The sequence below is a fragment of the Atractosteus spatula genome, chromosome 3 (assembly GCF_055471065.1).
Source record: "Atractosteus spatula isolate fAtrSpa1 chromosome 3, fAtrSpa1.hap1, whole genome shotgun sequence".
Classification (NCBI taxonomy): domain Eukaryota; kingdom Metazoa; phylum Chordata; class Actinopteri; order Semionotiformes; family Lepisosteidae; genus Atractosteus; species Atractosteus spatula.
In genome coordinates this window covers 34,541,584-34,560,627 of record NC_142708.1, presented here as the reverse complement: position 1 = coordinate 34,560,627, position 19,044 = coordinate 34,541,584, and the positions used below count along the sequence as shown (strand labels likewise).

General features: G+C 38.3%; 1 protein-coding gene across 4 annotated transcripts in view; it reads right to left on the bottom strand.

Annotated features, from left to right (window-relative positions):
• The window catches only part of zfr (zinc finger RNA binding protein), a 38,367-nt gene extending 20,273 nt beyond the window's left edge, over positions 1-18,094 (bottom strand). For 2 of the 4 annotated variants that reach the window (XR_016090860.1, XM_088911793.1), the window contains exons 1-6: positions 18,028-18,094; positions 17,739-17,820; positions 7,152-7,434; positions 5,553-5,745; positions 4,469-4,690; positions 3,773-4,014 (exon numbers count right to left, since the gene is read on the bottom strand). Coding sequence is in view for 2 of the 4 variants with exons in the window: in XM_088911793.1 (XP_088767919.1) it covers positions 3,773-4,014; positions 4,469-4,690; positions 5,553-5,745; positions 7,152-7,434; positions 17,739-17,820; positions 18,028-18,064 (1,059 nt within the window). In the remaining 2 variants the exon portion in view is untranslated. The remainder of the gene's footprint in view (positions 1-3,772; positions 4,015-4,468; positions 4,691-5,552; positions 5,746-7,151; positions 7,435-17,738; positions 17,821-18,027) is intronic. The other 2 variants (XR_016090861.1, XM_088911794.1) reach the window with 1 other exon arrangement.
• Positions 18,095-19,044: the final 950 nt, after the last annotated feature.

Sequence of the window (19,044 nt, the reverse complement as noted above, 5' to 3'; positions counted from 1 at the left end):
CTGGAGCTACAGAGAAGGCACAACAGTGTCTTTACTTCCTCAGACAGCTGAAAAAATGTGGTCTATCTTCAACTGTCCGTATTACATTTTACAGGCGCGCTAGAGTGTCCTCACGTCTGGGATTAGTGTGGTTTGGCAGTGGCTTGTTGTCTGACCGGAAGGTGTTACATGGGGTGATCAGGTCAGCTCAGGCCATCATTGGAGTACAGCTCCCCTCTATTTCAGAGATTTTTTACAACTGGCTGTCTCATGAAGGCTAGAAGTATCGCTAAGGACACCAATCATCCTGGTTTCTCATTTTTCCCCCCTTCCCTCTGGTAAGCATTTTAGGAGCATAAAGACACAAACTTCCAGATTCAGAGACAGTTTCTTCCCACAAGCTTTCAGATTACTGAACTCTACCCCTACCACTTGCTCACATTGATGTTCTTTTTTTAAGTTGTATGTTATTTAACTTGTTGTTGCTGCTGTCCTGTGTTTGTTTTTTGGGCGTTTCCTTAATGTTTTTATAAGGGAGGATACGTGCAAATAAGCATTTCATTGCTTATGGGCATTTAGACAAAAATCTGATCATACAAATATTTCATTTCTCTCCATAAAATCTTTTCCCAAATAACTGCAGCACAGCTCATTCATCCCCTACTTCATCCAATTCAGTGTTGTGGGGGGAGGCCAAAGAGGAAAGACTTTCCAATAACAGTAGCTTGTATTGACAAAAAACCCATCCATTAATCCTCTTATCCAGTACAGGGTTTCAGGGGAGCCAGAGCCTATCCCAGCAAGCAATGGACACAAGGCAGTATACACCACAGGCAGTATGCCAGTCCATCTCATTGATGATATTTAAACTTTTTTTTGCAGCAGAAGCTTGTTTTTCGCCATATAACCATACTAACCACCTCTTTGAGTAGGGGCCAGAATGTTGTTAATGGTCACGCAGTGGACAACAAAATATAGAAACATCAATGTAAATCAATTTAGGTTATTCACTGTTCAAGTCACCGATTTGGCCTGTATGTGTAAAGCGCAGGTATCACAATTCTGGAGTATGGACATCTGCCCACCGCTGCCCTTTGCCAAGGATGTCTTTCCCTCCAAATTCCATACTGACATCACCTTAGAGAATGATGTTCATTAAATGTCAGGAAGTTGAACCGTGTTAGTTACTGCTAAACATGCTCCAACAAACAGCCCTCTTTCAAAGCCACTGGGGTTTCCTCTTGCAGCCATAATTATAGGCAACCAGGCCTATCCAATACTTTATACATGACCCTTTGCATAATGAGATGTTATTAGCTTAACACATTAGCCACAACTGTGTAGAAGCAGTTGCTTTCAATATACTTGTTACTCATTTACCCAGCTGTTTTCTCCCCCCCTCCATCACCTGCATGCACAGGAATTCAACAAAAGTTACCGTCTCCTTCTGAATTTGTTGTTTGTCCAGTAGCCTGATCTAGTTAGTGTCCTGGTAGGACGATACATATTCCACTACAACCTGTGTCTCTACCACTTTATCCCCAGTTTCTTTCAAAAGTTCCTTGGGATTTCATAGTCAATTTAAACCCTTTGCTGTGGCAAAACTAAATTGGATGCACAAAATTACCTCTATATTAGCCACACCATTAGTTCACTGCCCTTTCGCTTGTGTAAACTTTTGCAGAATAAATACATAAAAAGGTGTTTTATCACAGAATCATGAAGACCAGGGGACTTTCAAAATGGCTCAGGGATAAAGCTGTATATAAAGGCAGAGATCAGCAGAATAATAGGACATAAAAACATTTCTAAGACCCTTAAATCTCTCTTTGAGATCAAGTCGATCATTAATAAGTGAAAGGCACACCCAGACACTAACTAAATCAGGTTGTACCTCCAAAGAAAGCCACTAGGAGGAAAGTGATTAGGGATCCAAGCATAAGTCTAGTGGATTTTGAAAGACTTTAAGAGCTGAAACGGGAGGAAATGGCCATAGGGCAATAATTTCCTGGTCACTCTTCCATGCAACTGAAAACAATCTCAAATCCTACATGGGGTTTGCAACAAAGCACTAAGTGATAATGCAAACATGCTGCAGACGTTTGTGGTCAGACTAGACAAAACTGGAAATTATTGGTCTAAATATAAAAATACAAACCCTACATAGTTCTCAGTCAACACCATCCTTAACTACAGTCATGAGAGTGGCAACAGTTAGTTCTAGGTCTGATAATCTTGTCAAGGTTAATGGGAATGTACAGTAAATGGACTAAAGTACTGGAAATTGACCCAAAAAGACTTCACGGATGTAACTGCCACCAAAGGTGCTTCCACTAAATATTGATTACTTAAGTATTCAGACCCATAAACTCACCATCCCTCATTTTTCTCTTTAGTTTTTGCTGACAATTATTGTAAATAAAATCCATGGCATGCTTCATTTTGTAATTTTGACAAAAATTACAAGATCACCACAGGAAGCATCTGAATAATTCTGAAAAGCACTGTATATACTGCTATGGTATATACATGCATACTTCATGCAATAAGTCAATTTTCGTGTATCATCTTCTGTAACAATTTACAATTCTGCTATCAAATACCACCCACATGCAAAAAAACAGTTGCTCAGCTGTGGACAAAGCAGCTGCTGCTAGCAACCGAGCTAGGCAATTTCAAGAGTAATTTCATCTGTGCAAACAACTTTGCACAAATTTTAACAAGCTACACCAGCTCCTTCCTGATGCGCATCAAACTATGGTCTCAAAAAACGAAGCTTGAAAACATCACCGACAGCCACCAGAAACGCAGTTTACTATAAAGCAGTTTTCACAAAAGTGAAAAATAGAAAATGCCAACACTTATCTTTTTCATTCCAATCCCAAGATGATTTAGGATAACATATCTTAACATATATGCAGAAGCTATATTAGCCCCTAAAATGTATACCCGTGTTTCGCCAACTCAAAAACAAATAAAGTCTGCATATTTTTCAAACCTTCTTGAGCAGGAAAAAGTAATGGATTTTAAACTTTGTGCTTAATTAAAAATAATTCTCTAATATCAAGTTAATAAGTATCCTATATGTTCAAGTTAATTTTTAAAAACAGAAGCTGCTTCTCCTTCCAGGAATTTAAACATGAGTAAACGTACAATATAAGATGTAAATCTCTATCAGGAGAGATACATGAATAAAATTTCTAAAGCGTTTGGTTTTAAATTTCCAACATGTCAAAGTTAAGGTACAAAATTTCTATAAAGCACATTAATGAATACAGGAACACTATTTGAGGGAGAGTTTCATTTTGTGTTCAGGTTTGTAATGTTTCAACTTTTTTTAATACTTTTTAACAAAACTGGGTTTTGACCTTTGGTTATTTTAAAGAAAGGCAAACAGTTTGATCAGTATTACATTTCCTACACTCGTTACATTCTGTAATATGACATGTAAAATGCAATTAAACAAAACAACTACTTTTGAATGCATGTATGCATGCGCGGTTCTACAGAATGAATGTGTTAAGATTTGTGAATTGTCATCTCATTTGAAATCAAAGATTAGGGTGAAGATTTTGATCCATCCTGCAATTCCCTTACTAAAAATTTTAGGAACTTAAGGAAAAAGCTTTTTTTTTTAAAAAAAATGCAAAATGTCTTTCTGGTGGAGTTACAAAATCGTGACTAATTTTTCAGACTATTTTTTCTCCCAATTCGTGCAAAGAAAAGCTTTTCAAAATTTCCGAAGCTCTAGGGGCCAATGATTCCAATGAAAAAAATAAAAAAGACAGCACACCTGAGGTCCGGCGCAACTGATCTTGCACACATCACAGTAGTGTATCTGGGGAGGTTTGGGCGGCTGCTTGGGTTTGAGCTGCTTGTTCTGGAATGGAGTCTTCTTGGTGAACGTGCTCCCTGTCCAGGCGGCAGTGGCTGCCACCGCCGCTGCTGCCTGTTTCTGTTGCTGCTGCTGCTGTTGCTGATAGTAAGAAGAGGCAGCAGAATACACAGCTGCTTCATAGCCGGAGTATGTAGTTCCTGTGAAGGACAAACCAAGCAGTGAACACTTAAGCACTGATGAAGATAAAACGTCATGTAATAATACATTTCAACTCGGGTTCAAAGTGCAGTACAATGCAACCGAATAGGTAACCCACTAAATAAAATTTATAAAAATGCAGGATAAAACCAGACAAATACAAGGAAAGAAAAGTTCAGATCAATCCGAGTCAAATGCAGTTTGGTGCTTTCATGTTCATAGACAAGATGCTGCCTTCGGTTTATGCTTAAGTGTAATACACATGATCACAAACAAGATGTCATGACAGCCGAGTGTAACAAATCCAAATGGTTCCCAATACACGAGACATTCAAACGCTAATCTGGGAAATGGCAGTACAAGATAAACAGCTTTTGAGTCGAATACCTTTTTGCAAAATACACAACCCACGGCCGACTGAAGTAAACGTAACCAAACAAGACTGGCACTTACCAGAGTACGTGACTGCAGTCGTGCTGTAGGTGGGGCTCTGAGAATAGGATGGCACCACAGTGGCAGCCGCAGCGGCTACCGGCTGGACAGTGGAGGATACTGGGTAGATTGAAAAGGTCGTGGTGGCCGGGCTGGGGGTAGCGGGTTTTATTGCCGTCACCTGCCTTGTCTGCTGTGTTTGTGTATATTGTGTTGCTCCTTGGCTATACCCTGTTTTGGGAGCTAAAAGAGAAAAAGTAAAATTTTAAGTTGGTATACAGCTTTATCCAATAGAAAAAGATAAAGTTCTAAGAACATATTCTATCTCTGAAATCAATGTTTATGTAAGGTCTTCAAAGGATCTTTTGATATTTAGTAATTTTATTCAAGTAAATAAGTCAATGATAAAGAAACCATTCAATTTTGCTGGCATTAAGATGTCATGGGAACAATGTGTACTGTAAACAATTGAGAAAGCTTTTCAAGTTCAAGCAATTCTCTACCCCCCCCCCCCCCAAACAAAGACATTTATTCCCTCAACTTGAAAAATCCATTCCCTCTTCTTGGACATTTAGTTTTACTTTAATGGCCAGAAAATATCAGTAGTTTCTTTATTCAACCAAACCATTTAGAGATTAAACCTGTATTTAAAAATCAAAGTTGCCAAACTCAAAGTGTGCACAAGTTACATATTCGACAAGGTGTGAATTATATACTAAAAAACATTTCCAACAGATAAGATGTATGGAATCAGAAAACAATCATGACATAAGGCCTAAAACAGCAGTAATAGAAAAGCAGGTATAAGGAAATGTCCTTAAGCACATCTCGCATACATGGGATGCTCACCTTGGCATATAATATAATCACAATTGTGTTTAGCCATGTAGAAGATTTTTTCACAATTATCAAATGATTAACAATCAAACAATAATAAATATGCTTTTCTGTTGATACTGCACAACTAATAGAACATCACAATAAAAGTGGCTTAATAGTGCTTTAAGAAAATCTAAATACAAGCACTGCATAGAATTATTACATCCAGGACTTATTGGAAACATCTACACAAGTTTTTTGGGGAAAAAAAGAAAAATGTATTGACCTTGGAGACTTTTCTTCCATGACGAATCCCAGGATGTGTTAAGCGTACCTGTCTGATAGTAGGAATCAGCTACAGTGGGCTGTGGCTGAGCAGCAGCTGCAGCCACAGCCGCCGTAGCTGTAGGCTGCTGGTAGTACTGTTTACTGTCATAGGCGACAGCTGGGGCTGTGGATCGCACATAGGAATAGGAATCCTGGAATAACACAGGGAACAGGAGCATTTAGACCAGAGGGTACCAGGGCAAGCACTACAGGGGCCTATAAAAAGTGTGACTTAATCTACAACTACAGGGCCAGACTGATTACAGTTAAACTTGGACTACATCTCAACTGCTCCATTTAGAACCCCACCCACCCACCAGCAGCCTGAATGTGACAGTAATTCACATAGAACAAAACATCCCACATTTTATCATGGATTGTGGAAAAAAAATGCGTTCGGAAAATGTAGGCTATATAAAGCACTAAAAAGAACTAAACTTTCCAAGTTTCATCTCCTCTTGACTGCATTAGGGTATAAGCCAACTGAGACAAGTATGTCTTTGTGACAAGATGTTTCAGAATGCAATGGGAGAAAAAGGGTCTTTCCAATTGTAACAAATGTCTTCACATATTTTTCTCATATCTTGCACTTCAACAAGAAATTGTCTAGCAAATTTATAAATTATGCAGGCCATCATGTTACCAAGTTCATTACACCTTCTTCTGTCTAGCCCCACAGAAACAGTCTCTGACTGTAAACTGTTTGACGCATTCAAAGGTTGGAGGCTGTATAAACCAATACCAGGTCGAGATACGTAATCTTTCACTACTTTGTGTACACTCTGGCATCCTGCAAGAATGGAGATCAGTTAATGAGGCAAATAGCTTTTACGCTATATTGTTCAAATTCACAGCACACATTCGAGAGAAGCATTAAAATGTAATGCTGCAGGTCTCCACAAGTTGCTCAACCATTAAAGGTGCTTGCACGACCTCCGGTTGAAGTCTATTAACAAGACGGCTCAGGTTCCAGCCTGGCTCATGTCACTAGCTGACTGTGACCAGGATTCCCAAAATGGAGGAACACAATTGTGTGTGCATCGCCAAGGGTAGGGAGGAGCCAGACACATCGTCTCCTCCAGCTGGTGCAAAACCTCCTATACAGCGCTTTTGTCTGCAATGCGTGAAAAGATGAGGGGCTCAAAGGTCACAGGAGTCTGACCACACTTCTCCCCTGAGTGCTGTCACCGAGTTCGTAGCCAAAAGCCAAAGTGACAGCCACATACAGTCAACTTGCAACTATCGCGATTGGTTTCAGAAAATAAAATTATTCTCTGAAGAATTTATCAAGCACACCTACAAGAGCTAGTGAGCCTATACAGTCATCTTATTTACTGTTTTTATACTTCTATCTTAAAGAACCGTTCAAGGCAAGTAGGGTTGTTTTTTTTTATAAAGGTTATAGATTAAAATTTGTCTATTTGTGAATTTGACTTTATACACTACTTAAAACCCTTAACCCCCATATAAGTTACCACTATCTATTGTATTTATCCACAACTTGGCAAGTATAACGGCAACTGCCGAGTCCCAATTTTCACAAGAAGGCTGGAGTTACCTGGTAGTTCTGCGAGGTGACCGGAGGGGGAGGGGGTGGTGCTTCCTGCTGCCTCTGTGCGTAGCCGTAGTCCGTGGCCGCATGCGCTGGCTGATACCCGCCATAGGCAGCGGCCGTGGCAGCAGCCGCCACGGCCACCGGGGCTGGTCTGGCCACGGCCACAGTGGCAGCCGCCGGGGCATAGGCCGCCGTCACAGTGTGGGCTGCAACAGGCGCCTGGTGCACAGTGTAGCTGGCCACTGTGGTCGGGTGAGTGTAGGCTACCCCAGCGGCCGGCTGTTGGCTGGAGACAAAAAGACGGGTTACAAGGTGCTACCAGGACATTCAGGATCTGCAGAATGACAGCTGAAGCCATGTTGGTCCCATATCGTTATGCCTTTAACCGACATCTCATTTGCCAAGATCCTCCAATGATCTTAAAGTCTATTTTACATGAGATGTAGCAAGAATTACCGGACTAATTTTTCTGTTCTTGCTGGAGACAAAACTTTACGGACCTTGCATTCTTGCATGCTTAGTGCGCTCTTCTCTCATTTCTAGAGAATGTTTTATGCTTAACTTGAATTCAACAGGAAAGAGTTTTCTCACTTGCAATGTTCCATGAAATATATTTTAAAAATCTGTTGCAGATTTATACAGCCATAAAAACCTCTTGCCGATATGCATCTGCTTGAGAAAGTAAAAAGGACTGTCTCAGAGTGCTGCATAATTGCATTCCAAAGTACTGGCAACAATGATTTCTTTGGAAGTCCTTAAAGGGAATGACCTTTGGAATGGAACTAAAAAGTGGTTGAAAATACTCTGTTGGTGGGTTCCCAACCTTCTCAGAGTGCAGGTTGACTCCTGTTGTCCAAATGTTGCCAGTTCAAGCCTGGTCAAGTCACAGAGACTCCAATTCTCAAACAGCAGTGCATAAGGATTTTCACAAGCACCACTGTGGAAATGTGGGTATTAATCATAGCTGTGTTTTTTGCACCTGTGATTTCTTCTGCCTTTGCTAAATTCAATGACAGTGAGACATGCCACTTTACTCTGACCACTAAACTGTTAGGAGAGCATTGTTGCTGTAGCTTGTATTGCATCAAAAAGTGAACAGCCCTGAAGTGTTGGAAGAGCACATCTAAAGTTCCTGATTCTCACCATATTACCTGAGCTGTAGCCATGTGGTACTATGTACACGTACCATAGTGTCACATAAATATCAAATTGCAGCAGAACCATCAGTGTGCCAGACAGAGGCACCATTCATGTATCACTGCATTACTTATAGATGGCACAGAACTACCACACCAATCTCTCAAGGAAACCCTGTTTTCACAGACAACAGAAGGTAATCATTCTGCTTGGAGACATCACTTTAATTCATCAATTGTAGATGCAGAAGAAACATTTACAAACACTACTAGAGAAAAAGAGAGAATCATTTTCGGAACAACATGCTGCTTATACACTAGGTTAAGCAGATTTATTAGTATCTGTATGGGGTCAGTAGACTTTTATCTCATGGAATTCATTGATTCAATTAAAAAAAAGTTGCAATGAAATTCTCTGTTTGGACAAAACACACCAAACAACCTTACAACAACCTACCTAACAAGGAACTGGAAGCTGAATGTTAGCAATTATTCCAAAAGCAGCTCTTTGCAATAGTTTCTCAAATCACAACCATAAGCAAATGAACAAGCAGGATGGACTGAACAGTTTCCTCTACTTTGTACGTTCCTACAGTGTTAAGGATCACAAAGTTTTCAATACTGTTTCTGGAGGATCACGCAACTACTTGTTTTTAACCAGCTAATCTTAATTACCAAATTAATTCAATTTATTAACTGAAAGAAATTGCTCGATATTCTACTCATAGGTTTGGATTTTACTTTACTTATGAAAGACATTTTTAAGAGCTGAAAATAAAAGTTGCAATTAATAATACTATTTTAAAGTCAGTTAAGGACTCCATAACGTAACTTGGCTGCAACAAAAACAGCAAGTGTTTTTGTCCAGAATTTGGAAATTTGGTTTTAGAATACATTTCAAGACCACTAACTAGCTAATATTCATTTGCTTTTAAATCAACTATTGCTTTCATTAATGGCACAGCAGGATTGCCATGTTCCAATACTCATAATAACTTACAATTTCATAAGAGAAATCTTTGGATAATGCGCTAAATGATGTAACTAGCAGGAAAGGGAAAAAGAAAGCATTTGAAAAACGTTATACTGCAATTATTTTGTATAGCAAATGGACGTGGTAAACATTTTAAACGAAATTAACTTAATTAAAAATTGTAACATTTAATTAATAGAAACAATTTGATATAAATCACCTGATTTCTTCACTTGCTATTCTTAGAAATCCCATTAAAAGAACCAAAATGAAATTAGGATCTTCAAGATTTGCTTGCAGACAGGTCTAATTTCATCTTAATACAATTAACAGAAGACTGCAAAGAATATGTGAAAAACTTTTATATCACTGAGCTAAAGCTGAAATTTGATGAAAATGTAAAAATTTACTTTATAGATTATAAAAAAACTAGTAAGCCTATTTCTATTTAAAGCTCTGTGCTTATCCAGCACAATGTCATAATGAAAAGTGCATGTATTTCACAATGAAACGATCACGCAATATATCTAAAAAAGATCCAGATGCCTTCTCACTGGCAATACAGATGTATGCAATCGCAAAAAACTTCGAAGACAGGATTGAGCACGGCACTGCATTCAGAGGATTGTTGCTTACACATGGAATAGGGTACACATCATAGCCTGGAAATGATTTTCTTCTCCTTAGAAAAGGGAATGAATCTTTAGGAGGCTCTGCTACAACAAGAGGACATTCTGATTACGCATCAAGACTTTTTAGTCAAAATCGTTTAATTATGTAGATGCATCCTGCTTTACAATCTTTAACTTCAAATGTGATAAAATCAAGTACAGCGTTAAGAAATTGGTTAAAAGCAATTTTAGTTACACCACTACTAAGTCTGAATATAAATGAGTTACTTTGCCAAAACCTGACAACTACTAGTATGGACTTTATCTTGCTTCTCAAAAAAAAACTAAGGGAGCGTCTTATTGAGCTCCATTAATATTCTCACAAAAAAGTTATCCGAAAAATTTTAAAGGAATATCCAACATCCACGCTATAGATGAGAATAGCGGAATGCAGGAGACGTCGCGTCTCTAACGGACACCTAAGAAGTGTTACAAGGCTCTTTCTGTGTATGCCATGTTACTATGACGTAACCACTTGGAGCATGAAAACAACTGCAGACCCTCTGGGTCACGTGACCAAAGTCACAGCTCGCCCAATTTGCTAGCCTTGCCCGTGTGCCTTTGGGATGCGGGGAGGAGACTGAGCTGGTGAATCAAACTCCGGTGAAGGACGAATCCCACTTGGAAAATTTAAATTTTCTTATGTCTGTTGTGGGGACAGCTTTCTAATAAATGGGATCTGACAGGCCCAGTTAAAAACCAATCAAGCACATACAAACTGTCTGGAGTTCAAAGATTTCCCCAACCAAATCTGTTAACCAAACTGCAGAGCACTAAGGGGTGACGAAAAATAAAACAATGCTCATTGTGGTTAATTCTCTTAAGTAGCTCATTGATTCCACGGCATATTGGAGGGAAGGCTTGCTGGATATTCAAAAACGCTGTATAATGGCAAAGTTTTTACAGTACATTATTTTTGCACATTGTGTTTGTTTTTTTAAATTTGTTTTGTGCGTTACAAAACATGAAATACTTAAAACATACTAGTTCAGCAAGATGCACCTAGAAAAGTACAGTACCTGCTTGATAACTAGAATACAGTATGATGTACTTTCAGTACATTGACCCAAGACTGCTGGAAAATCCATTATGGCATGTCAATAATCTCCTGTAGTTTAGATGTATCAATCTATTTTCCAAATACATTTATAAAATGCCTTTAAACTGAAAGGCCTAATATTTGCATTTAAAAGAGTTACTTCAAGTTACAATGCTCCACTTTATGTTCAGCTACACTACTCTGAAATGCATAGTACCATTAACAAGGGAAAAATTGTTTACACTAAGGCTGCCAACAAGTAAAGCCATTATTACTTAAATGGCACATTCACTTATTAGTGCCCATAGGACAGGAACACTGGCACTTTGACAAAACTGTACTATAGCAATGGGCTGTAGGCCACAGCTGAGCCCAAGAAGTTGCAAACTCTGTGAACTTGCTCCTTGTGTTAATTATAGGAACACTAGACATTACTCCCCCCCACCAGCGCTCCCAAACCAGCGATCCAATCTTTCAATCCATCTACATCGTATTGCTTGTTCAATGTATTTGCATAAATTCAAAGATTTGAACCCAGCAGCTCATTGTTAAACTGCAATGCAAGTCACCAGACGAAAATCTGATCCCCACATAATTTATTAAGCAAGATGAGCTCAGACTTCCAAGTACACTTATAAATTATTTACAGTTCTCCACACAGTGCACTGTTCCTCATTAGCGTGGCTCTGAGCTGGAAGACATCTGTTTAAAAACTAGCCCAGCCTGCCCTTTCAAACCAAAACAATTACACATTCTTCTTTTTCTACACAAATGAACATATGGCTACACACCAATTCAAATTCTCTAATGGGCTAACAAAGGTAAAAACAGGTGTTACAGTGATCTAGGTCAGACACCAATTACAATTTCAAATTGTAACTACACTTCAGCTAAAAAAAATGATTTAGGTGTTGTTAAAGGTCAGCTACTGATTAACATAACAGGAAGTAAGCTTTATATTCAGCTGAATTTACCAGCTTTCCCTTATGTGGTTCACAAACCATCCTAAAAGTATCACGCATATCACTCAAAAAAATATTGAGAATCACTCAGACGTTTTGGTTCTCCAAAATGCTTTAATAGACTTTCCCCAGCTTATATTGTTTTTTCCAACTGAAAAATAGGTGCCAGACTAAAAACCTCTCAGAGAAATCAGTTTCTAAAGAGATACAAGTGTTTCCGAGACCCAGTGGGTTAGTGAGGGTCATCTGCGAGGTAGTTCTTCATTCATGAGCTTTTCCACGCAGTTAAGGATGGCTGTCATTTGTCTCCAGAGTATCTCAACCAGTAAAGGCACTCAAGTGAGCAGGAGGAGCTCTGCGATCATGGGGTTCAAACCAAATCAAGAGAATTGCTCAGCCAGGGGACCAAGAATCCCTGCAGTCTCCCACGAGCTTTCAGGTTTGCGGTGGCCTCAGTGAGGGATGTGATTCTCCTCCAATCCTCCAATCTATCAGTCTTGAATGGGTAGGTAGGAGGAATGGGTCTCCACCTCATTAACCGCGAAGGTTATGGGGGGGGGGGGGGTCGGGTCACTGATTGAGGTAAAAATCACAAATGGCAATTCAAAATAGGCTGGGTATAACAAAAACAGTTTAAGATTAACACCCAGGTTTAACAAATTCCACCTGAGCAGACCACTGTATGTGGAAATGAGGTAATAAAGAAAAGCTACTGGCTTCTTTCTTTCATTATTAGGAGTACAAGTCCTATATCAAAATTTCACACAGCACTGTGGCTATTGTTCATTTCAGTTGCCTTCAAAATATCTTAATTTTTGCTATTTAAAATGTTTTCAGTGGATTAAGGTTTTCAAACGTTCATCTCAAACCTAATACATAATGCCATCTTTGAAGAAAATAGGCTACAGTAGGCTTTTTGAAGGATAAAACAATAGGAGTTGTTGAGAATAAACAGCTAAAGCCACCAAGCAGACTGACTTGTTTTTCAAGTTAATTAACCTTGAAGTGTTCTTGAACCTTAAACCTGTTAAATATATTTCACAGGTTTCAACATGGAGATCCAAATAAGCCAACACTGAAACAACCTGTCATTTCAATGTATACATTTCTCCCTCCTGCATAAAAGTTAACATCAGCCTCGGCAGTCTTATTAAAATAACTCTGAAATTACAAACCTTGTACACAGAAGTGTGTAAAATAATTCAGACATCGGTGAAAATAAAAATGGCTTTATTCTGTAACTACCCATCACAAAATGTTCATTCAGTTGACATAGCACTTTACACAGCATCATAATGCATGCCATAGTGTAAAACGTTCAAGAAAAGAAGTTGAAATGATTCACAAAAAGTGCTTTCAAATGATATACAATTGTATTAATTGTTCATAGGATGCAGACAAAGTTGAAACAGCACTGAAGATGGGTAAGGTCTATAATAAACATTAAAAACTAAAAATAACTAGGATACAGGTAATAGACAAAAAGATGGAAATACCAAAGTCACTGTATTGGACACTGGGCCACCACATGACACCTGTACAGCCTGGATGTGCTGTCACAGTTTACAACATTTCGCTTTCAGCAGAAGGGATGTGGCACCATTCTTCTACAAGACACCTGCGTGACGGAGGCTTAACATATTGTACTCGGACGTTGTCCCAGAATACCTCATGCTTCTTGTGAACTTTGTGAAAGTACTGCAAGTCACCATGTAGTCACAAACCCATAGTCTTGCCATGGGCCAGAGTGAGAGTTCCCACAAAGTGCGATGTGATCATGACCTTTCTGCTAACTAGTCACTGTAATGACTAATGTAAATGTGATGAACAAGCGAATAAGTACAGGTTGTGCAGCAGACTTTTCACCACAAAGTTTCCCACGTGATCTGCATGCAGAGTTAACAAGTAGTAATTATCAGCAAAATGGTCTAAAAATCAAGAGCAATATTTCTATTAGATTAAAAGAGATGTATTCACAAGCTTGCTTGTTTACAATGTAACAATGCCGGATGTTTCGTTTCCATATTTTGAATCGCAGAATATTGCCCTGCACATACCTCAGAATTTCATCTCTTTTATGATGTACATTAGTCACAAGATAACCATTTTACTTTCATGGTGGTTTGAAATGCTGATTCTTTCTATCCCCAAAACATAAAAACAGTATTGCAATTCACTTTAATTAACCTGTGTGGAAGCCTGTGCTTTCAATAAACTTGGGTGCCCTTCATTTGAACAGATGTTTCCAATTTTTTCCATCTTTTATGAAAGAAAACACTTTACAAAGTAAAAATAAAAACTAGAAGGCCTTTTTCTCCTGCATCACAGTCAGCTAGCATACTGAACACTGCTCATTGTTAATAAAACAAATTACATTTTATATTCCACTTTAAGCATTTCTAATGGAATAGACATATTGTAATACTTGTAAGCATTATTAACCTGGCCTAGAACCAAGACTAAAAAGTTCCAGAAAGAATGCAGTACACTTAGTCCAAAGCAAAAAGTGTTGCAGTTCTGTGCTACCTAACACAAACTTATTATTAGAACTATAAAAGGAACATTGACGAAGCCTTCAATATGCCTTTAGAAAGCCAGTATTTGGTTTACGTAAGTATTTTCACAGAGATAAAAGGGCTTAATAAAAAAATGAAGAGTACACAATCAGTGAAGCAGACTAAGAAAAACAGGGTTGATATTACAATCTAGACTGATATTAATGCTGTGTTTTCAAAAGACTTCTACTCATCCCAACACATGACTGCAATTTGTCCAAACATTTGTTGCATGCTAAAAGTATTCCATACGATGAATTCTTGAAGTGTGAACCTTCACTTCCCCCCCCCCCCCCCATTATCTTCAGTTTTCACACATTTCCCAAATACAAGAAAGCATTACTTTCTTGAACTTGAACTCCTACTACCAACAGAAATGTACACAAGACGTTTGTGTAATGACAAATTAAAGATATGGTAAATACCTGGATTTGTTTAACAAAAAAATATATACGCAAGCAACTGCAAAGAGTAAAATACTCAACCACAATGATGGAATGATGCAATGGATTGAAGTGCCAGTGTCTCTGCTTTTTAGGCCACTATACTTTGGATCAACAGAACGAGTATTTCCATGTCTCTTGAACTGGTTACTCTTATCTATAGTTTGCAAGTTGCTGAAAGAGCACTGATCAAGCAAGACCAAGACTGAATGGTCATCATGGGGCAAGAAATATTAGTAAGAGCGCACAAAATATTGAGGACCAGCTCTACAGTACTTTGTTCTAGAGCATAAACCATTTTATATTTGGCTTTCAAAGAAGCAATAAAGAGGCCTGCTACATTCAAGGATATAATTCTGCCTAAAAACAAGGAGGTAATCGGATTTGCTGAAAAACCCATAAAATGGTTTCTGATTTCCAGGAGAGCGGCCAAACAGATCTCTTAAACTAGTGACCCAATTCTTTACACAAAACGAGACTGGGGCTGAAACTCTTCATTAAGTGATTTCATTAAAGATCAAAGAGCAACTAAACTGAAAAGATACTGAGCTACCGGTTTAAGTATTAAATTTTAGCAATGCTTTCACAGCCTTTGTTTCAAGAACTGTAGGATTGTATCATAGAGAGCTCTACTCCTTGGAAACAAAAGCTATCCTTACTTCACTTTGAGTCTGCCTGCATTGAGCAGTCAAGCAGAAACATTAGAGAAAGGATTTCAACATGTGGTTTTGAAGAATTTATAGAAACAGCCAATAACACACAAAAGTGCAATGTAGATCATATTTATACTTTTTCCACTGGGCAGCCATTTCCCCTTTAATATATCCAAGGGCATGTACCAACATCCTTCCTGTGCCGATTTTCCACTTTTAGTACAGCCATTCACTTTCCATGATCAGAAAAGCCTCTTATTCCTACTAAGGGTCAAAGCAATCCAAAGCCTCTCTCAGAAGCATAGGAAACTAGAGACAACTATGCCCTGGATGTGACACTGGTCTAAGATACTGTAGTGTGCATGTACATAGAAATACATGAGAATTTCGACACCTATTAACATATTGAACATATCTGTGGAAAGTACATGAAAATGCCACAGACAGGCATCCCAATCTAGAATCAAACCCAACACCCCACAGGTGTGAGGCTTTTAAAAACATGACAGACCCGATCTGATTTCACCAAAACATCTCGGTAGTAAGGCGTTCCTTAGTTACTACAGAATACATTGTAGGACTTCAGTATTTTCAGACTGCTCCACCCCCCACAACAAAAATGAAATTCCTTTCATAAAATCAGAGGCACATTTCTGACAGATTCACAGTTTTCCTCTGCCCATAGCACAAGAAAAAAAACATTTTTTAGAAACCAGTACTGGGAATTATTGAGAGCATTGTATAAAAGTTGATTACAATATCAAACAATAACACACATAATAACACACATAACCTCTTTTATTTATTTTTAAATGATTAACTGTATTAAAACTAGGAAAACTAAATAAAAACAGGAAGAAAACAAGGCCCTAATGGGCAAACGTTTGTTAAAAACAAGGAACAGTTTTGAAAATTTTAACAAATTTAAGCGATGAAATTTGTTTCCATTTATTTCCCAGGAGTTTGTTGTTTTTCTTTACATTTCCTGCTTACACAAAAGAAAGGCTATGGATGGTCAGTTTGCTATGTTAAGTTGCATTTGAGCCTAAAAAACATTCAATTATACATATCTAGAATAACTAGAAACTCAAACATTCATGGGAAACCAAATTCCAGCTGTAAATCTAAATACAGTAAATATATTTCACTATTTACACTGAGTTCATACTAATGTTGAAAGTTAACAACCTAAAAAAACGTATTACAGTGTTTCTGCTGCGACTTTTAAAGAACATTACGACAGAACCATGACCAAGTTGTCCATGTACATACAGTATATTTACTGTTACAGCATGTTATAGTACGGGGGGATCAGGTCTCGAGGTCATTACGTTGACAAACTGCAAACCATTCTATCAAAATGTAATTAAAAAACATCTTGCTAACTTTTTTTAATCGTTGATAAGTACAAAAAATACCGCTGCTTAAGGAACGGTGCCATTTGAATTTGAGCGATACAGAAAATCCAAATGCAAGCAAACACTGCAGCTCCCCCCACATTTCCAATTTGCAAACTTTTGGTTATTCAGCATCTGTCACGCCGTGTTTGACCTTTTGACTTTCCCTGCGCAAAGATCCTAACTATAGCCAAACCCCAAAACCCACAGCGCGGTCCCTCCGTTTTTCTTGGCTCTTTCTTCTCGCTGCTATTCACGTTTGCATCCGACTAGACAAAAATTACAGCACCTAAAAACTCCCCAAACCGAAATCCCGAGCAACTGCAGAATCAGATTCGCGGTGCACAGCAACGAACCGGAGCTTCAGGTTTTTACACTAATTCGTTAGTGCAGTAATTCAACGGTAACCACATGTAGTGCGATCAATTGTTTTTTTTAAATCAAGAATTCCAATATAGTCGCATAAACAAATAATCTATAACCTAAACTCTATATTCTATTTCGGTGGACCAAACAGATCTTTTAATTATCGGAGTACCAAGACAAAGCACTGGAACGTAGACCCTATGCAAGCAGGCAAAACTGCCCTGGCAGCGATTCTATGACAAATCTATTTTACTGCAGACTCACCCCCCGCCCCCAAACCCTCGATGAACAACAACTGCAGTGTGCACGGTATTTTTCCATCACTGGTTCCTCCTATGCTGGAGCGCCACGGTACTTCTCAGACCCAAACACTGTAATCATCACCCCATCCTCACCTGTACTGCGCAGCACCACCATGGGTAAATCCAAAGTAGTTGCCGGTAGCCATTTTGGCATCTTCACCTAGCCGGCTGGGCACTGCGGAGACAGAGACATGGAGGTTGAGCCTTCGTTGCTTGCCGTGTAAACCCTCGCACAATACACGGAGCAAAATAGGCACACAAACACGACAGGGAGGTCTCATTAACCGCACGATTCGTTTAAATAAACACCTTAACACTACTGTTTTACTCTTCAGAACGCCAAGCGTGCATTCTTTCTCCGATTTTATTTCATTTTACTCACCATAGGTGAAGGAGACTACTGGGCATATGGGAATCATTGGGTTCCTGTTCTCTGACGAACTCTGACTCTTCACCCTTCCCAATTTATACCAGAAGGTCACACCAGGAAATGGCTAATACTGAACATGCGCAACAGCGAAAGGTGTACTGGGAGTTGTAGTTTTCGTTCGCCTTGATTATGCTTGTTCTTTATTTTCAAGGTCGAATGGTTCTACACAAATAGCGATTTTTAATCGCTTGAAAAGGTTTTTCTTAAATTGTTTCAGCAGTAGATTTTTAATTAAAACATATTATGAACATTTTGTTGACAAAAGTTATTGAAATCGTTCAAAATCTTTGAATGTACATCATTATTATTATTATTATTATAGCAATAATAATATTAAGGTTTTAGAGTACAAAGGGCTTTCATCTTATTTCATTAAACACTAAAGGCTTAAAACTACTATGTAATTAAATTAATTATTTAATAATTGAAAGTTTTAAAAGTACGAAACAAAATAGCTCCTGTGCGCTCAAAACACCAATAACTTGCTTGTTTTAGCTTTTACGTCGACCTGGATTGCAGTCTTAGTATTTAGACTGTAGAACGGTGCCTTTTTACAGAAGACTTAATCGCAAATGAGCTATTTAACTCAATAATAGCTCAAACAAGGAGTCTGAAAATTAAATAAGAATCAGATTTTAAACTGCACCTAGAACTAAACTCTTCATGAGGACATATATTATCAGATTCAGTTGTAGCTTGCAGGATAGCTTTAGAAATTTAGCTTTAGGAAATCTGAGAAAACAACATAATGGAATATTGTAAAAAAAAACAATATAATATACAGGTTTTTTTTTACAATTTGCTAATAATATAGAAGCAGAAGTAGCGACTGTGTAACTACAATTTTAAAAAGTCCTAGTCCTAAAAAGCATTTACAGAAAGAGACTTGGAAAAAAGCATTTAGAAGTTTGTTTGTTTCTTCAACATTATTTGAATAACATTGCTACGACTGCTACAAATTTAAGAGAA